Source organism: Rattus norvegicus, chromosome 1 (genome assembly GCF_021556685.1).
Source record: "Rattus norvegicus strain SHRSP/BbbUtx chromosome 1, alternate assembly SHRSP_T2T, whole genome shotgun sequence".
In the NCBI taxonomy this organism is placed as follows: Eukaryota; Metazoa; Chordata; class Mammalia; order Rodentia; family Muridae; genus Rattus; species Rattus norvegicus.
In genome coordinates, this window is record NC_141534.1 from 209,593,519 (window position 1) to 209,612,839 (window position 19,321).

The following is a 19,321-nucleotide window of genomic DNA, read 5'->3' on the forward strand; positions in this document are numbered from 1 at the left end:
CCACAAGTGATAGTCCCATACCCGCTTCCTCCGTGCTCCCTGAGCACCTACTCCATGGTCACAGATTCAGTTCACCCGAGATTCTTCATAAGTGAGAATTTATTTCTGTAGTTGGTTAGTTTTTGTCTATTATGTTTAAAGATTTATTAGGAGGTGTTTCAGAGAGAGGTCAAGTTAGTGATATGTTGGCATGGTGGACTTAAGGACCTGAGTTCAATCTAAAGCACCAACATGAAAACCCAGGCATAGTGATGAATTCTCCAGTACAGAGAGGCAGACACGGAGGGTCCAGTGTAAGCTACTACAAGTCTCCTGTCCCAGTCAGAGACACTCTCAGAAATGTGGGTGTGGGCGGCTCCTGAGGAATGGCACCCAAGGCTGACCTGTCTCTCACACATGCACACATGCACTTATGTCCACATGCAGCTACTTGAAGATCACACACAAAGTTCACTGGGTGTCTTGGTTCTGTTCTGTCCTCCTCCTCCTCTGTTTTAAAAAAAATAAGTAAATAAATTTATTTATTTACAATAGTTTCTTATTGTACAGCCTAGACTGTCCTGGAATTCACTATAACCCTCCTGCCTCACCATCCCAAGTGCTGGGATAGCGGGCTCCCACCACTGTAACTGGGTTTTGTTTTAATAGCTTTTACCTTTCCCGTGTGTGTGTGCACACACAGCATGCATGTGGAGGTCAGAGGGCATCGTGTGGGAGTTGGTTCTTTCCTTCCATGTGTAGTTTCTGAGGATTGATCTCGGGTCATTATGCTTGATGGCTATGCCTTCCTTTATCCACTGAACCGTCTCACTGGCCCTTGTTTTGTTTTTAATGAGACAGGGTCTTACATACCTCAGTCTGGCCTTGAACTTACTGTATAGTAACTCCTATCCTCCTGCCTCTGCCTCCTAAGGGCTTTGATACAGGTGTGTACCACCATGGCTGGCTTTAGTTTTTTGCTCATCGTCTTTTCCTTTTGCTTTGAACCAAATTAAAAATTTTCTTTCTCTCTACATTGCTCTATGTTTTCTCTGTTTCTGGGGGTGATAAGGGAGAACCAAGCCTCCTTGTCTCTAAGCTCTTTGATGTTTTGCCCATAATTCTTGGGTTTTATGACTAACACATTCTAAGTGGAATGTGTAGTTACCATGGCTGCTCCATCCTGCTTCGTGTTTAAGACACTGGAACAGGGAGCTATCCCATGACAATGTACAAATGCGCCCAGTCATATCTGCAGCTAGGAATAATTGTCAAAGGCACCCACAGGACGAGCAGTTCATTGGCAGCCTATTGCCCAGGTGTGGGTCGGGCTGGTGGGATGAGTACCTAGGAGCCCAGCCAACAGTTGTGTCTTGCCCAGAAGACCCTGCGGTGCGTGGCCGCCTGACTGAGTGCTTGGAGACCATCCTGAATAAGGCCCAGGAGCCCCCCAAGTCCAAGAAAGTCCAGCATTCAAATGCCAAGAACGCTGTGCTGTTTGAGGCCATCAGCCTCATCATCCACCATGACAGGTGAGCCCCATTAGCAGCACATCCCTCTCAGAGACAGCAGGCAGAGGCTGGCACTAGGTGTCTGTTGCTGAAAGGTGGCCTGTTCTCTAGCCTTGGTCTGTGCTCCTCTCGCTTCTTGAGCTCATGTGCACTCTGGCCCCAGGACATTGCCACTAGATACTTTTATGGCTATGGCATCTTCCCTAGAGCTGCCTCTTGCTTCTGAGTATTCCAAGAGGCTTCTCTGAGGGGAAGGGATACCTGCGTGACTTGTGCTCAGAGAGGCAATACGCCAGTATTCTAGGGTCTCCTAGGACAATGATAGTGATGACTCCCAGCTTCTGGGTGGGTCACAGGCAGTGTGCCCTTATGTGTGCCTATGGCACTGCTCTCTGGCTCTCTGCCAGAGGCACGAGGCTCAGGAGCAGGGTGAAGCCGACAGAACTCTTGCCTTTTTGGAACCAGCTGTTTTTGCTACATCATTTAGATATATGTTGCTGTGACAAAAGCAGTCTGTCAAACTAGAGCAGGGTTGATAATGAACTGTTAAAAACGAAACTTGTGGTGTGAGGGAGAGCTTACTGGAATTTCGATGGTTTAGCCTGTGTTCCACATTCATAGCCCTTGTCACTACTGTTTGCCCTAGCCTGGTCCAGTTTCCTACACAGCCTTGCTCCAGGCTGGCTGCTACCCAATTCACTTTCCTTGACACAATAAGAAAGTGAAGGCTTAGCCTACCAGAGCTTTCCAGAGTCTACTGTGGAGTAGAGGAGATCCTGCAGATACATTAGAGTCACCCCTTCTTCACTGCAGCTGCTCCTCACTGCGCCCCTCTTTACAGCACCTCTTCCTGTGTCACTTCACGCTGCACTTCTTACTGTCCCACCTCCTCACTGCGCGTCCTCACTGCATGTACCCTTTACTGAGTCTTTTCCTTCCTGGACCTGTCTCACTACTTCTGTCCTTATGTACCGCCTCCTCCAGCACCTCCTGCTCTCCCTCCTCCTCACCACCCTACTACCTTCTCCTCATCGTGCCTCTCCTCCCTGCATCCGTCCTTACCTTGTCCTCTTTTGTAGCTCACAGCCCTTCCTGAGCCCCTCCTTACCATGTCCTCTGCTCCTTGCAGTGAGCCCAACCTCCTGGTCCGTGCCTGCAACCAGCTGGGCCAGTTCCTGCAGCATCGGGAGACAAACCTGCGCTACCTGGCTCTGGAGAGCATGTGCACACTGGCCAGCTCTGAGTTCTCTCACGAGGCTGTCAAGACCCACATCGAGACTGTCATCAATGCCTTGAAGGTGTGTTCCTTGTTGATCATGTGGAGGCCAGAAGGCTAGGAGGTGCCTGCGTCACCTCAAGATAAATCCCTTCACGCTGTTTGAGTCCTATAGTCTGGGTCCTGTGACTTGCTGGCATTTGGGGTGAACGCGGCAGTTGGGTGAGAAAGCTGTCCATCTTCCTGCAGTGCAGCACTGCTGTTCTCAGGCTTAGCACCTGGGAAGAGCTCCGGCTGAGCTCCTTCAGCTGAGCGTCCCTGACAGCTGAGCCCATCCCACGGGATGATTTCATGTGACATCTGCTTGGATGGAGTCCACATAGTGTAGTTCAGTAAACAAAGTTTTCTTTGACAGAAAGATGAAATATTTTGTTTTGTCTCCAGGACTGTTCACCTCTTACAAAACAAAATTCCTTGTCAAGGATTTTAGATTCTTTTAAGGATTAGAATTCCGGAATTTAAAGCAGAGGTTACCTGTTCTCTTACCTCCTCCCGAGTGTGAGAGTGACCCTGCTAGCGTGTTCCTCTGGTATGGCACACACTGCCCACTGTGCCTGCCTGTTAGCTTACATGTTACACGTTAGTTCATTAGTGAACCATACTTGTAAGACCCTTCATTTGGTGAGTTTTAGGCTGTAGTGAAGCAGGTCTGGCCCTGGTCTGTATTTTTGTGTAAATCAACAGGCATTTTGGTGTCTTTCTTGAAGGAGGCTGTGTTCTTCCTAGTCCTGGTTGGGTGTCTGCTCCAGTTGCTCTCTTCCATCACAACTCTTATCCTAAACCTCTCATCTTAAGCACACCTATGTCAGGTGCCCTCTGTCCTGCACTGGGGCCCTGCAGTGTTCACCACTGTAGGGGCTGCAGATAGCGGCTCCATGCTTCTCAAGCACTGTGTGTGGTGTCTCTCCTATGCCTCCTGGAGAGGGGCTCAAGAACCTGCCTTAGAACCAGCTCCCAGGCAACTCGGAAGGTGCTGGCCTGTGCCCACACAATGGAGGCCTTAGTGACCTGTTCATTAGGCCTGAGTGTGGTCCTCAGAAGAGCTGGTTAGGGAGGAGGGAGAGTGGACAAACAGAGCTAGAACTGGTTTGCTCTGATTGGACTAAAGCATGAGGGGACAGGACAATGTGTTGTGTGTGGGTTCCAAGTGGCCTAAGCTGTTGGGTCCCATATATAGATAGTGAGGGGGCCCAGTAAGGGGTCTGGGGATAGAGCAGCACCCTGCCTGATGGGGACAGTGCTGTGGGGTTCCCCAACACAGCTCCTATGGAACAAACAGATGCTAGACTCATGGACGCATATAGCAGTGGTTAGCCACTGTCCACCGACCTGTGCTTCGTAGGAGTCCTGACTGTCTTTTTTCTCAGACGGAACGAGATGTGAGTGTGCGGCAGCGGGCAGTGGACCTGCTCTACGCCATGTGCGACCGAAGCAACGCCCAGCAGATTGTGGCTGAGATGCTGAGCTACCTAGAAACAGCTGACTACTCCATCCGGGAGGAAATTGTGAGTCCTATAACCTGAGGGGCTGTTAAAGCTGCATTCTGGTGGGTGGTTGCTGGGTGGTTTTCAGTGCCTGGCAGGCTTGCATGAGTGTCTGTAGACACTAGATAAAAGATTCCGTGGCATCAGCTTTCTTGTCTAGCCTTCCAGTGTAGACATCTGGCAGTGCAGGGTGTGGCCATCTGTGCCAGGCAATGAGCTAATATTCATTCTCCAAGATACTCTTATATTTTGAACATGAAGATGCTGCTGGTTAGGTTTTCTTGGTGTCATCTGGCATATTAGAGGTTAATGTTTAAGCTGTCATCAGCACTGAGCAGTGTTGGTTTCGAGCGGACTCTGGTCAGTCTGAGTGTCATGCACACCTAACCATTGTTGTAGTCCAGCAAATTGCTTACATGAAACCATTGTGTCTTAGGGAGGAAGGAGGCAAGTGCATGACCACAGACGAGAGGCTCTGGCTTGCCTCACCTGGTATAACACTGGTCTCTCGATGGTGTCTCTGGACCTAGAGTGACAGGCAGTGTGGCACTGGCTGGATTGCTTCACAGGCCCTGCAGCAAGGGTCTGATGGGGAAGGGCTAAGGGCTAGGCGCACACATTGAGTTGTTTCATGACCATGTCTTGCTCCAGGAAAGGCCTGAGATAATTAGAGGTCAGGAAGGCTTCTTGGAGGTGGTAACTAGCTGAGCTATTGACTAGGGCTAGAAGGAGGGGCCACATGGGATTGAAAGCTGCTGCCTCACTCATAGCAGGTGCTGAGTGCGGGGCCCTGGCTACCTAACGAAATCCTGGAGTTTTTTGTTTTGTTGTTCTAGTCTATATTTGTGTGCAGTGTATGGCTTCTGGCATGTGTGTGGACTTATTTTTCCTCCTACATGGGTTCCGGGGACTAAGGTCATCAGACGAGGCAGCAAACATTGTCCCCTGCTGAACCATCTTGCTGTTCTCCTTGAGATGATTTTAAAAGATTACAGTTTTAGAGTTTCTGACTCAAGATTGTGCCTGTGTGGCCAGATACATTGCATGTGACAATAGCAGGGAACAAATGGTGAAGCAGACTGCTCACCCTGTGTCCAGGAGGCAGAGTCCAAGTGAGACCACAGTCCACAGCCCCCTTCAGGGTCTCCTTTCCAGTGACAGCAGGCTCTCCACTGATCCCCTCCTTCAAAGTCACCTCCACCTACTGCGCTGCTCTGGAATTCACGCTTCTAACACTTGGAACATTAGAAAAGTCAAGGTTTGGCTGAGGCAGGCAGTGTGGGCACAGGGGCATTGTGTGTGGGGAAGGGTTGGCCTTGTTTGAGATGTGGCTGGACATGTGGCTTGTAGCTTTGGCCAGGCTCACCCTCACTGGATTGCTCTTGGTGTTTTCAGCAGAGGTGGCAGTGGCATCTGTCAGTGCAGTGTGTTGGTTTGCCCTCTAACCCTTTTTCTTTTCTATTGAAATCAACTTTTTCCCCCACATGATAGAATTTGTTCATGTTTTCTCCCACTCCTGTTCCTCCCAGACCCTTCCCACCTCCCTACTTATCCAAGTATGTTTTGTTTTTTTCCACCTTTTTTATCTTTTATTTTTGAGTTTATAATTACATTTTTTCCTTTCCTCCTCAGCCTGCCCACATACCCCTCCCCATTCTTCAAATTAACCGCCTCTTTTTTTTATTAATTGCTAATGCATTTATATGTGTATATAGATCCATAACCTTTCTAAATAAATCCTGTTAAGTCCATATCATGTTGCTTGTATGTTTTCAGGGCTGCCCCTTCTGCACTGAACAGCAGATTGGTGTGCTCCTCCTGGGGAGGACTGCCTCTCCCACTCCCAGCTCCTCCTGGGGAGGACTGCCTCTCCCACTCCCAGCTCCTCCCGGGGAGGACTGCCTCTCCCACTCCCAGCTCCTCCCGGGGAGGACTGCCTCTCCCACTCCCAGCTCCTCCCGGGGAGGACTGCCTCTCCCACTCCCAGCTCCTCCCGGGGAGGACTGCCTCTCCCACTCCCAGCTCCTCCTGGGGAGGACTGCCTCTCCCACTCCCAGCTCCTCCTGGGGAGGTTGCCTCCCCCATTTCCAGTTTTCCTCAGTTGCCTATAGTTCTTTGTGTAGGGTTGAGACCTTGCGGGCTTTTCTTGTCCTGTTTGTTATGTCTTTAGTGCCAGCCTTGTTCAGCTCACATTTGGGTGGTCTTGGTGAGATGTGATGGGGCAGCTTCTGACATTCCTGGGAGACAAACTCCGGATCCTCTGGCTCTCACCATCTTTTCTCTCCTGCAGTGCCCTCTTGAGTCAGCAGGACTGAAGCTTCTAGTTAGGTATCAGCTCGACTTCTCTGTGTTGGAGGAGATGTGTGGACGTTGTCTTCAGCAGTAGGGCCTTACCGTCAGTTGTAGAGAGCAACCAGTAGATATTTGGGGGCTTCCCTTTGGCCAACGGCTCAACAGGATGTAACCCATTTCTGGCACTTGATGGCACAGGATGTCTAGTTGGAGTACTGTCTCCTCTGTTACTTGGGGACTTCATTTAGATTCCTTTTATATGTAGTATTTTCACAAGTGTCTACAGTTATATTTCAGTATGCTTTCTCAAATGCCCTTTAGTGTTAGTTGTCCCTCCCCCTATTTCTTCCTGTACCCTTCCTTCCACCCCTGTCCTGTTTAATTAGCCCTACTTCATTGTCCTCTGTATCTCTTCAAACACTATACTCTTTCCTTTCCGTGGACCCCTGCCTCTCCCTGGTCCTTTGGTGTGATTCAGTGCCAACCTCTGCCAGTATGTGGATTGTGGCCTGCCTGTTGCATGCTGAAGGCTTAAAACTAACGTCCGCATACAAGTGAGAGCCTGGGTTTCTTTTGGGGTCTGGGTTACTTGACTCAGGATGATTTTTTTTTTCTAGCTCCATCCATTTACCCATAAATTCATAGTTTCATTTTTTTTTTACCAGCTGAATAATACTCCATTGTGTATAAATGTACCACCTTTTCTTTATGCATTCATCAGTTGATGGGCATCTAGGTTGTTCCCAATTCCAGGCTATTCTGAACAGAGCTGCAGTGGACACGAATGAGCTTGTATCTTTAGTAGTAGGACATAGGATCCTTTGGCTATGTACTCAAGGGTGGTATAGCTCGACCTTTTTCTTTTTTTGAGATGCACCTTCTCTGGGTAGCCATGGCTGTCCTGAAACTTGATGTAAACCAGGCTGTCCTCAAACGCACAGAGACCTACTGTGTGCCTCCTGAGAGCCGGAATTCAAGGTTTACACCACTATGCCTAGGTTGCATAACTGGATCCTGAGGTAGAACTACTTATTTCTGGTTTCTTGAGGTTCTGAGGAATTGCCACATTGATTTCCTTAGTGGCAGCATAAGTTTGTACCTTGTCAGCCTGAATAAGTGGTCCCCTTTCCCTGAGTCCTTGCGAGCTGAGCTGCCCTTTGTTTTATTGATTGTGACACTGTGACACTGTGACTGAGGTAGATTAAATCTCAAAGTACTTCTAATTTTCGTTTCCTGGGTGGCTAAAGACGCTTCTTCAGGTATCTCTCAACCGTTTGTAATCCTCTTTTGAGAACTTTTTCCCCCTATTTTTAAATTGGGTTGTGCGTGTGTGCGTGTGCGTGTGTGTGTGTGTGTGTGTGTGTGTGTGTGTGTGTGTGTTGTTGTCATTTAGATATTTTAGACACACACATTTCCATTCTGTAGGCTTACTTTGCTGGTAATTGATGGTGCCCTTTCTATATAGAAGCTTTTAAGCTTCAAGAGGCTCTGCTTATTAATTATTGCTTTTAGTGCCCATGCATTTAATTGGACGCTTGCCTACAGTTTGAAAGGATTAGTCCATGAGCATCATGGGGGAGAGTGTGGTGGCAGGCAGGGATAGTCACGGAGAGCTCACATGACCTGCAAGTTGTGGGCAGACTGGACCTGGCATCGGCTTTTAAAACTTCAAAGCCCACCAGAAGCAATGCCCCTCCTCCAACAAGGCCACACCCACTCCAGGGCTTTCCCAAACAGTTTAAGTGGAGACCAAATGTTCAAACATAAGAGCTTATGGAGACCATACATGGGCTCATTCAAACCACCGTACTCTAAGTGTCATGGAGTCAGGGAGGTAAGGTGGTGCAGGACTGGGGTGTGGCCGGCCTCGGCAGATGTCTGGAGTGTCAGCTTCTTGTCTCAGGTGCAGCTGCTGTGCTCAGTTGCAGTACTCCTGTGTGCCTGAAGCTTTTCTCTCCGGAGTCTGTGTCTCTCACTCTGGGCTGTGGCTTCTGAAAGCCTCCTGTTTACCCTAAACTTTAGGTCTTTCTGCAGCCTGGCATGGGCTTGTGTGGCAACCCGTTCTCTATGTCCTGCGTAGCATCTGCCTGAGGGCCCTGTCTTCCCCGCAGGTGCTGAAGGTGGCCATCCTTGCTGAGAAGTATGCAGTGGACTACACTTGGTATGTGGACACCATCCTCAACCTCATCCGCATTGCAGGCGACTATGTGAGCGAAGAGGTGTGGTACCGCGTCATCCAGATTGTCATCAATCGCGATGATGTGCAGGGTTATGCTGCCAAGACGGTGTTTGAGGTATGGTGGGGGAGGGTGGGACTGTCACGGGGGACAGGTGCCTTGAGGGAACAGACGGGTCTCGGGTGTGGTTGCCTCACCCCCTGCAGTTCTGCCCTTTTTTGCACTAATGCCCTCCACCAAGCTGTAGGTTCCTCTCAGTTTAATCTTCAAAACCATACTAGGGCTGAGGCAATTGGGCTGTTAGTGGCCTACTCGCTGTCCTGTGCATAAGGGAAGTCACGTCTGCTTTATCTCAGGAGACTCTAGGGACAGCCATGGACCTTGCTGCTGGGCCCGTTTGCTGTTGGCACTGCAGCAAGCTGTAGGAAGCCAGTGTCTGCCAAGGCTTTAGGGGAGGCTCTCACTGACATAAAAGACACCTTGTAAGGAAGGCCCAGCTGCCTTTGCTGTGGCTTCACTTTGTGTCAGCTGTGGCCCAGCTCCTGATGTTCCCCCTTTTGCAGGCATTGCAGGCTCCAGCATGTCATGAGAACTTGGTCAAAGTGGGCGGCTACATCCTGGGCGAGTTTGGAAACTTGATAGCGGGAGACCCACGATCCAGGTAAAAGACCCCAGGGAACCAGGGGTATGTACTGCACTGGACTGCCCCACTCTCCACACTGCTTTGGCAGCCTGAGGGAGGCGGAGTCCCCTACACTGGGAGCTGGCAGTGTGTCCTCAAGGAGGCACTGCTTTACATACGGTCCCCGTGAGAGGTGCAGGCTGAGCGCAAGGCAGCACATGGGACAGATGAGATAGTGTGACTCCCCATCTGTGCTCTCTGCCCCTCTTAAGCCCTCTGATCCAGTTCAACCTGCTCCACTCCAAGTTCCACTTGTGCAGCGTCCCCACTCGGGCACTCCTGCTGTCCACCTACATCAAGTTCGTGAACCTCTTTCCAGAGGTAAAGGCTACCATTCAGGACGTGCTGCGCAGTGACAGCCAACTGAAGAACGCAGATGTGGAGCTGCAGCAGCGGGCTGTGGAGTACCTGCGACTGAGTACTGTTGCCAGCACTGATATCCTGGTGCGCTCCTGGCTGGGCTGTTTGGGACTGGGCCACTGGGCTGGTGCTGTGCGTCAGGATGGCCACACCAACCTCTAATCCCTCCAACAGGCAACTGTCCTGGAAGAAATGCCACCCTTCCCTGAGCGTGAGTCCTCCATCTTGGCCAAGCTGAAGAAGAAGAAGGGCCCAAGCACAGTGACTGACCTGGAGGAGACCAAGCGTGAGCGAAGCATCGATGTGAATGGGGGCCCCGAACCCGTTCCAGCCAGCACCAGTGCTGCGGTGGGTCCCTGCCACTGCAAACTTGGAGCCCATCAAGGCCCCATACCCCCAGGGTTGGGATTAAGAGGGTGCCTGTGAGACAGCTTATGTTGAGAACTGAGTCCAGTGGAGTCCAACCGTGGGCATGCAGTCAGGTGTGCCCCTGAGCCTAGGATCTCCAGGACAGCCTATTCCATGAGACCAGGTTATGGCTTCTTGGGACGAGGCCAACAGCTGTGGCTCTCTGTGGTAACTTATTGTGTAAGAGGCCTGGTGTGTGTTCTCCGTTGATTTAGAACGGCTTGCCCTTTGTTTCCTGTAATGACTTGGAAACAGACTTCTCCTTTATGTGGCAAAATGCAAGTATTTCTGTGGATGGAAGAATACAACATCTGATGTTCATTGGTGGGAAATGCCACTTGGAGAGCTTCGTTACTGTCTTTCTCCAACTAAAGTAGGACTAGGAATATGGTCTGTAGATGTGGTTCATCAGATGTGGTTGTAGACTTTTCTGGTGGTCAGCCTCTGTGGCCCTGTCCCATTTGGGGGAACTATCTGAGAAAAGACATCTGTGTTGTTGCCCCTGAAAGAGTTATGTAGCCACATGAGCGGACCCAGGAGCCCACTTTGTCCCCAGCATCCCCTTCCCTCTCTGTGTTGTCCAGCAGTAGCAGCAATTAGGCTTCTTGCTGGCCTGAGGCCTGGCAGGCTGTCACTCACACTTGTGGCCCTCGCATGGCAAGACTTTGGGTACACATCATCACATACCTGTACGTGCACTTAGAAAAAACACAGCATATTACAGCCATTTCACACCTATTTCCACACACTTGAGCATTCTTTGCTGAAGCTCAGTTTGAGGCCTGGTCCTGTTGGAAGGAGTTCTGTAGCTGCGTCAGACCATTGCTACCTGTGTGCAGGGTATTTGCAGCCACTGAGCACGTGCTCTGTACATGGTGTGCTGTATTAGAATTAGAATGGATTTGGGATCAAATTTCACGATGTTTGCCTTTGTGAACAGCCAGTAGAATGTCTAAAAGTCATTCACAGTGACTCTTGAAGGCAGGGTCTTGTGTCAGCAGCAGCCAGCATTTATAGACTAGCTGGGGAGTGCTGTGGACTGCACACAAGTGTGTATGTCAGCTGTGGTGTGACTTACCTTTGGGTAAGTCAGATCTGGGAGTGAATGTGGGTGACAAGCTGTGCCCTTGTCCTGTGTGATGCTGTGACTTTAAGGGCTGTTTGAGACAGGGTTTCTCTTTGCCCTGGCCATCCTGGAACTTTCTATATAGACCAGGCTTTGAACTGAGAGATCCTCCCCTGCCTCTGCCTTCAGAATGCTAGGACTAAAGGTGTGTGCCACCACCACCTGGCTTTAAGGACTCTTTCCTTGTGCTTTTACCTAGACTGAAAAGCAAGGGTTTTTGTAAGAGGCGTGTGTGCTTATCTATCTGCCCTCTTTCATAATTGCACTGGATTTAATCCCGAGCCAAAAAGGCATCTGAGCAAGTTGCTTGCTTACCTTTGCATCTTTTTTCTTTTTTGAATCTTAACAGTTTTATTAATTAAATTTGTTCTTTGATAATTTCATGTGTATAATATATACTGAGTACTCTCCTTCCACTTTCTTAACCCCCTTCCGCCCTTGTACACACCTTCCTTTCTACATACTTCTTTCTTTCATTCCTGTCAACAGTCAGTCATGGATGAGGGAGGATTGACAGGGCTCTAGGCCTCACTGATGAACTCGTGGCTACTGATAGGTGCTGGGAGAGGTAGAGTCATTGTCTTCATTGTACATCACTGCTGAGCCCATCAGGCTCCAATAGATGACTCCAAATCCAGGATTAAACAGATGGCCCATGCTAATCTCTTAAACCAAGTCTTCATATTGTAGCCTGATTTACTGTGCAGCCCAGGCTAGCCTAGAACTTGCTATATATAGCAGAGGATAACTTACAACTCTCTGTTCTCCTGTTTCTACCATGTGCAAACTTTATTCCTTTTGAATAGTTGAAAGTAATGTGCATAGACCTACTTCTTTTTTTTTTTTTTCCCAGAGCTGGGGACCGAACCCAGGGCCTTGCGCTTCCTAGGCAAGCGCTCTACCACTGAGCTAAATCCCCAACCCCATAGACCTACTTCTTAAGCCATACCTTTTTTTTTTTTTTTTTTTTTTGAACTTTGTTTTTGTTCATATAGCCATTTGTGGAAAAAATGCAGGCGATTTTCTAGCTGTGTAAAATTATGGTGGAATTCTGAGTGTCTTCATCTGAACTCAGGGGTAGGCTCACTTTGTAGGCGGGCAACCAACAGCTCTCACTTGCTGCTCTGCAGTCTTTGGATTGCTCCCCTCTCCTCTCCCAGTACCTGACCTTGGAGTAGACCCAGGGCTCTGTGGGGTTCAGGTGTCCGACTGTCTATGCTGATGCTCCCTTTTCTTCTCTTCCAGTCCACACCTTCTCCATCAGCAGACCTGCTGGGTCTGGGGGCCGTTCCCCCTGCTCCCACAGGGCCCCCTCCCACCTCTGGCGGTGGGTTACTGGTGGACGTGTTCTCAGACTCAGCTTCTGCAGTTGCACCTCTTGCACCCGGCTCTGAAGACAACTTTGCCAGGTATCCTAGTTTCTGAGTACTGCCTGGGAGCTGGGGTGGGACTGTACCTCATTGGTGGTGTGCCTAATCCCTAGCACCTAATGGACAGTATTAGGCCTAGTGTTCTTCAGACAGAGACCATGTGGGCAGCTGTGCTTTGTTTTAGAGTTTATGGCACATCTATTTCTTCTCTTTGGAATGTTTGGTAAATACTCTGAGCTTGTTTCTTCTTTCCCACTTACCATCTCCCACCTACTCCCGCCTCCCATGTGCTTTCAGCTCTGTCAGTCTTTTTTCTTTGTCTGCCTATGGCATCTGCCATCTTTAAGGAAACCCCCTCAGCTCTGGGTATAGATAGCTGCCTTCTTACCACTGTCTCAGGCGCTTACTGACCCCATAGATGTCCTCTGCTTACATGCTCCTTGTCCAGCTACTTAAAGGTTTGGGATCACTTTTCCTTCTCCCTTGGCTGATTTTGCTGCTTCCCTGCTGCTCCCTGCCCTGCTTTTGTTTGGGTCCATGGGTGGTGTGGGGCTCCTCACTTTTACCCTCCAGTGGCAGTGCATTTCTGTCTGGGGAAGATTAGAATGCATCAGAGGATGGTCTTTGCTTCCTGCCTGGAGATGATAGCAGCATTCTTGTGATCTTAGGGTGTCCATTTCCTCATATTCATTTTGGACATGATCCTTCCTTCCTGTTAGGAAATGTGTGTTTGGAGTGTGTATTAGGGGCAAAGCTGCCTCTGTGGGCTGTAAACAGGCTTCTGATAGCTGGAGAGTACTGACTTGGTGTTTGACAATTCTGGAAAACCCAGCTTCCCAAGCCCTTGTTGCAGAGGCAATGTGGGGATCCAGCCAGTTACCCTTTTTGACAGGGTCTGCATCCAGAAATACCTTATTATTCTTGCTCTGTTGTCATTTATCCATGACAGCCATAGGCCCTGGATCAGCTCCTCCCTGCTGTCCTGTGAAGATTGGGGGTGGGGAATGTGGGTGGATGTCATCTGCAGACAGAGTCTTCTTCTGTTGATCTAAGCTTCCCAGCTCCAGGAGGTCATGCACCTTTACCTTTTCCCTATCTCAGCCTGCTGACCTGGTCCTCTCTAAAGGTTCTCGGTCAGTTCTTTAGGGCATGAGCCTGTGCAGAGATTTGCCTGTCTTGGTTTTGCCAGGCCTATCACTTGATGCTTACTTGGTACATTGTGGAAGACCCTGTTGCTTTGGTCAGTGCAGCAGGAACGAGGGAAGTTGAATCCTCCGTAAGCCTGCCATGACTGTTGTTCACCTCTGAGGTACCTGGGGTCAAAGTACAGTTGAAGGGACCTTTTGGAAGCAGCCAGCCATACAAGGATGGTAGGGGCTTCTCTGTCATGTGGATAGTAGATTGGTACCAGACCCAAGGGCATAACTCCACAACCTCTGCTTAAGTTCCTCAAGTAGCATCCAAGCTGGGCCTGGGTAGAAGGCTGGCCCAGTTGGGGAGGTGGGGGCATCCTGAGCTCAGCCACATCCTATGAGGTAACAGTCATCCCATGTATGTTGTTACGTGTTCTCAGAAGTGTTGGGGAAATGGTCTTATGCACTGTGTTTTATTTGGGAGATCTCAAGCATATCCAGAGCTGGGCAGATAGCTGTTGAGTTGTGACCTGGGTGACTTGAAAGCTGGAGGTGTCTGGTGTGCTCACAGGAGACTCTGTCTCTATTCCTCTAGTGGACATTGTGCAGAGTGTGGCCACCAAAACTCCCTCTGTCCTGAGTGCGCAGGCACAATGTGATCGATAGCTTCCCTGTGTGTTGTGATCGATAGCAACAGCTCTTTCTGCCTAGCGCTGATAGCTGTGGAAAAGTTGATTGAGTTGGTTGATGTATGATCTAGGGCAGAGGTCATTCACCTTGGTTCCTGAGTCTGCTCAGGTAGCCATTGAGACCTTTAGGTGTGTGGCCACATGCGACTGTCCCGGGCATAGAGGAGGTCCAGCTGCACCTTGTGCATTCCACCCAACCCTAGCCTCTTCAACTCCAGACCTCCCTGGGTGACTAGTCACAGGAGACACCATCTGTTTCTCAGAGGTACCTGAGGAGGCTTGCCACAGGCCCCTGGCTCTGGGTCTAGCTCTGTGGACCATGGTAAGGTCCTAGAAGCCTTTCCATGTCTTTCCCTGTCTCCACAGAAGTATTTTAGCCCAAAAATACTTTAAGCCCTTTCTAAAACAGATTCTTCTACTTCCTGTGTGTGGCTCTGAGTGACCCTTCACTCCTTTCTCCTAGGTTTGTTTGTAAAAACAATGGTGTGTTGTTTGAAAACCAGCTGCTTCAAATTGGACTGAAGTCAGAATTTCGGCAGAATTTAGGTATGTGTTCCATTTTACTTAATGAAAATTTCTTTAGAAATTTTTGGAAATAGCCAAGCATGGTCACACACATCTGTAATCTCAGCATTTGGAGGCAGAGACAGGAGAATGGAGAGTTTGAGGGTACTCTGTACCAAATGGTGTCCCAGGCAAGCCTAGGTTACATAGTGAGGCCTCCCCCAACAAAACCTTTTTCTTAAAAAGCCAGGGGCGGTGCCTCCATCTCTAGAACCTCTGGTGTTGTTTTTCTGAACTCTAAGGACGTAAGTGTCAATAGGATCTGCCGGCTGACACAGGGAGCATGTCCTGGTTGGTTACTGTCAGAGCATGGCATGTTTGAAGGACAGTCCTAGCTGTTAGAATCAGCAGGCAGGCTGGCTGATAGACTCAGGCAGAAGCTATAAGTGTCTAGGTGCCTACCATGGTGTGCAGGCTGGTTCTCAAAATGCCCTCGAGGGCTGTTTATGGCCCTGCCAGCATCCTGACATGGGAACTACAGAAGGAGACTCTAGGGCAGATGTGAGAGACTGAAGAGACGACACTCCCCATTTCTAATCTTGCCATGCTTTTCTTTGTCTAGTTGACTTTAGTTTTATGTTTGAAACAGGTTCTTATGTAGCCCAGGCTGTCGTCAAATGTACTGTGTAACTGAGGCTGGCCTTGAACTCCTAATTTTTCTGCTTCTACCTCTGAAGTGGTGGGATTACAGATGAATGCTACTGTGCCCACCTGCCATACTACTTTTAAACTAGAAACTTGGTGTGATGGCTCTGTGAATAGTCCTAACATTTAGGAGGCTGAGATGAGGGGGGACTGTCATGAGTTCAGGGCTAGTCAGGAAGTTCTAGGCCAGAGTAAGCTACAGAGAGAAACCAAACAACTGTTTAAACAAAAATAAAACAAAAAAAATTAGAAAAAGTTCTTTTCAACTTTAGCAATAGTCATAGCTCACAGTAAGTAATTGTAGCTGAGATTTCGGGGATCACTTTGACTGTTCATGCTAAGTGTGACATACTTTGTATAAACCACCTCTGTTTCCTCCTAGGTCGAATGTTCATATTTTATGGTAACAAGACCTCCACGCAGTTCCTAAACTTCACTCCAACACTAATCTGTGCTGACGACCTTCAGACTAATATCCTTGCTTACCTCTAGGCTCTCAGACAGACAGACAACAATGGGGTTAGAGGAAATTTCGAGGAGGATGTGTTTGTTAAAATGGCATTTTTTCCTAGTATCTAGGACAAAGCACGGGCCTACCCTTTGAGTTGACCTGATGGTGCATCAGACGCCACCCATACCTCTGTCACTCTTTGTTTGCTTGTTTTGTTCTCCTGTGATCTCAGTAAGTCCTTTGCCCTGTGAAATCCCCCACAAGGAGCTGTGGCCAGAGGCAGAGTGATCCTGTGGTAACTAGCTAGTGTGATGCATCTCAAGCCCACTGGTGACGTGTGCGTGGGCAGCCTCTGCTCGGGCAGAGGATGGATCCATGTGACCCGTCACGAATGGTCTGGTACGTTGGGTTCTTTCAGTTGAGGACTGTCAGAGAGGACGGCTGGCGTCTGCGGACAGTGACCAGGGATGCACTGTACCCCGTTCATAGTGTGTAGAGCAATGAGTGTCATCTTTGTAGCAGATCTCTGTTCATTTGGAGATGATCTATTTAAATGCAGCCATCTGGAAACAAGTAAGAAACACAGATGTGGTGTTTAGGGCTGTGTCTCGGTGGAAGCATGCACACCTATTCAGCATAAGCAGGAACCTGGCAACATCTCCAACAGCCCCTGCTGTGCACACAAACTCCCTTTCAGGCAGCTCCTTTCCCTGGGTCCATGGGGTCATGAGCTATGGGCACCGGATGCCACAGAGAGTGCAGAGGGAAGCAGAGGCTGCCTGTGACCAGCCATGGCTGCATGGGCCCTGGATGCAAAGGTGAGAGAGCTGAGAGGTTCCTGTCTATTTTGCAGTCTCTGGCTTCCGTAAGTTCAGAGCTGAACTAATCTGTAATGTGCCTTTCAGTTAATTAGCAGGCATGGCTTCTGCTGAGCACTTTTAGTTCAGAGCTTGGCTCTGCAATGCTAAGTATGCAGCTAGTGTACAAATTCTAAGGTCTTAGGGGAAAGGTCTGGCCAGATACATTTGGCTGTAGGTAGTCTGGGCCGTTGGGACCTATTGAATGATGGAAGGGCAAGCTGGTAGTAGCGCTGGACCTTGGTTTACTTTAGCTGTTGGCAGGTCGATGAGTAGGAGCCTCTGCTGCCTTCTGTGGTGGGCTGGCTGGACTGGGCCCACTCTCCCTGTCTGCCTGTATTCCTTAATGCACTCACATCTGAACCTGCAGACTAAGCCCGTGGACCCAACTGTGGATGGGGGCGCACAGGTGCAACAGGTGGTCAACATTGAGTGTATATCTGATTTCACAGAGGCACCTGTCCTCAACATCCAGTTCAGGTGAGTGGTGTGTGCCTCCTGTGTCCTTTTGCAACCAGTGTGCTTCTCTTCAACATTAGTGCTGTGTCACTGTGCATATGTGCAGAGTAGTGCCAGGCCTGGAAATCTAGACCATGGAGCATGTGGAGAGGGGAGCTGGTTTCTGTGACCATGGCATGGTGCCACAGGGTGTGAGTCTCCTTTGTGGTCTGTGGAGCTAGGCTATTTCTGACCCAGATGATTTCGTGGTGAGAAATGGAAGGGCTTGCCCCCCTGGGAGTCTGAGAGCCACTCTCCATGCTGCCTGTTGAGGCCTGCTTAAGAGGAGAGTTTGCAGGGTAAAGGTGGTGACTGGTTTGGAGGCAGGTATCTGGACCGTAGTATGTAGCCTCCTTTCCTTTTTTATTGACCACAGTAGGGTGGATGGGATCATGGTTCCTTCTTGAGGAGCTACAAGGCTAATTGATTTGATAGAAGTTCTGCTTAGGTTTGTCCTGGGTCTTTGTTTGTCAAAGGAACAGGACTGAAGGGAACTGGTCACTGACACTTCACACAAAGCAGTGGTTTGGTCCCCTGATCACCTGTGAGTGGAGGGGTAGATGGAGAATGTGGCTTAGCCCCTCCAGGAGTAATACTGCTGGTATGCAGTCTTTGTGGTCATTATTGGGGTGGGTAGCTACATGGCCATTTTCTAAGCCCAGAAGATTCACCAACTAAGACATTCTGGTTCTGTGTTTGTTCTCCATAACATGACTCTGTTGTTATAGGTATGGTGGTACCTTCCAGAATGTGTCTGTTAAGCTTCCCATCACTCTCAACAAATTTTTCCAGCCCACAGAAATGGCTTCTCAGGATTTCTTTCAACGTTGGAAGCAGTTGAGCAAGTAAGAGGAGTGAACTATGGGTGGAGAGGGGAATGGGGATGCTGTCTCTGGAAAGGATGCTGTGTGGGTTTCAGCATAGCTTTTAGTACTAACATTCTGTTCTTTTAGTCCACAGCAAGAAGTGCAGAATATCTTCAAAGCAAAGCATCCGATGGACACAGAAATCACTAAAGCGAAGGTAGAATGCTGGTAGGGTGCCATCTGGCAATGTCCCCGAGGCCAGTGCTGGGGGCAGTGAGTCTTGACCTGCCTGTTCATTCTCTGTAGATTATTGGATTTGGTTCTGCGCTCCTGGAAGAAGTTGATCCAAACCCTGCAAATTTTGTGGGTGCTGGCATAATACATACCAAAACCACCCAGATCGGCTGCTTGTTGCGCCTGGAGCCAAACCTGCAAGCTCAGGTGAGGGCTTTGCAACAGGAGGATGGATATGCTTGTGTCGCTGTTTATTTCAGTGTGGTTTATTTATAGAGATACTCAGATACTAAGGGTTGTTGGTCATGGTGACAGTGCAGACATTTAGACAGCTCCTGGCCAGTGGAGCACATCATGTTTCTATCTCCTCACCGAAGGCCCAATGTGCTTCCACAGTACCTACCCCTGAGCTCTGTCTAAGCAGCGCTCCCAGTGCTGTCTTGTTCTGTGTCCCTTTCTGGAAGTGTTGGACATTTGCCACTTGTGTCAGCAGTATTCCTCTAGAGACCCCACTCTGTGTGCTCTGTTCTGAGTATGGATACTTTTCACAGCACTTGGTGGTTTGGGAGTATAGTGGTCAGCTCACAGGGTGGTACATAGTTAACTTGATGAGAAGCTGCCAAGCTGGTTGTGTATGCCTGTAATCTTAGTACTCAGGAAGAGAGGGCAGGAAGAGTGCCCAGGCTACACAGTTAGACTGTGTCTTAGTGCCCGGGCTGCAAACACCAGCTTTCATTAGACTTTTCACTGGTGAAACAGTGGTGCTTTGGGGGGGGGAC

The 19,321-nt window shown here is 49.3% G+C and overlaps 1 protein-coding gene and 1 long non-coding RNA gene across 7 annotated transcripts in view; one reads left to right on the plus strand and one right to left on the minus strand.

Annotated features, from left to right (window-relative positions):
• Ap2a2 (adaptor related protein complex 2 subunit alpha 2) overlaps positions 1-19,321 on the plus strand; it is a 73,489-nt gene that overhangs the window by 52,338 nt on the left and 1,830 nt on the right. For 3 of the 5 annotated variants that reach the window (NM_001438429.1, NM_001438428.1, XM_087593672.1), the window contains 14 exon segments: positions 1,364-1,511; positions 2,620-2,788; positions 4,134-4,271; positions 8,654-8,836; positions 9,283-9,380; positions 9,614-9,845; positions 9,936-10,109; positions 12,541-12,704; positions 14,951-15,033; positions 16,079-16,168; positions 17,361-17,484; positions 18,231-18,347; positions 18,456-18,525; positions 18,615-18,749. In NM_001438429.1, coding sequence (NP_001425358.1) covers positions 1,364-1,511; positions 2,620-2,788; positions 4,134-4,271; positions 8,654-8,836; positions 9,283-9,380; positions 9,614-9,845; positions 9,936-10,109; positions 12,541-12,704; positions 14,951-15,033; positions 16,079-16,168; positions 17,361-17,484; positions 18,231-18,347; positions 18,456-18,525; positions 18,615-18,749 — 1,925 coding nt within the window. 5 annotated transcript variants of the gene reach the window in all.
• On the minus strand, positions 85-3,679 carry LOC120097363 (uncharacterized). 2 transcript variants are annotated; one of them, XR_015652720.1, is made up of 2 exons: positions 2,599-3,679; positions 85-489 (listed from the first exon to the last, which is right to left on the minus strand). It is a non-coding gene; the product is annotated as an uncharacterized LOC120097363 (long non-coding RNA). The 2 variants fall into 2 exon arrangements; XR_015652722.1 differs by lacking the exon at positions 2,599-3,679 and adding an exon at positions 656-1,364.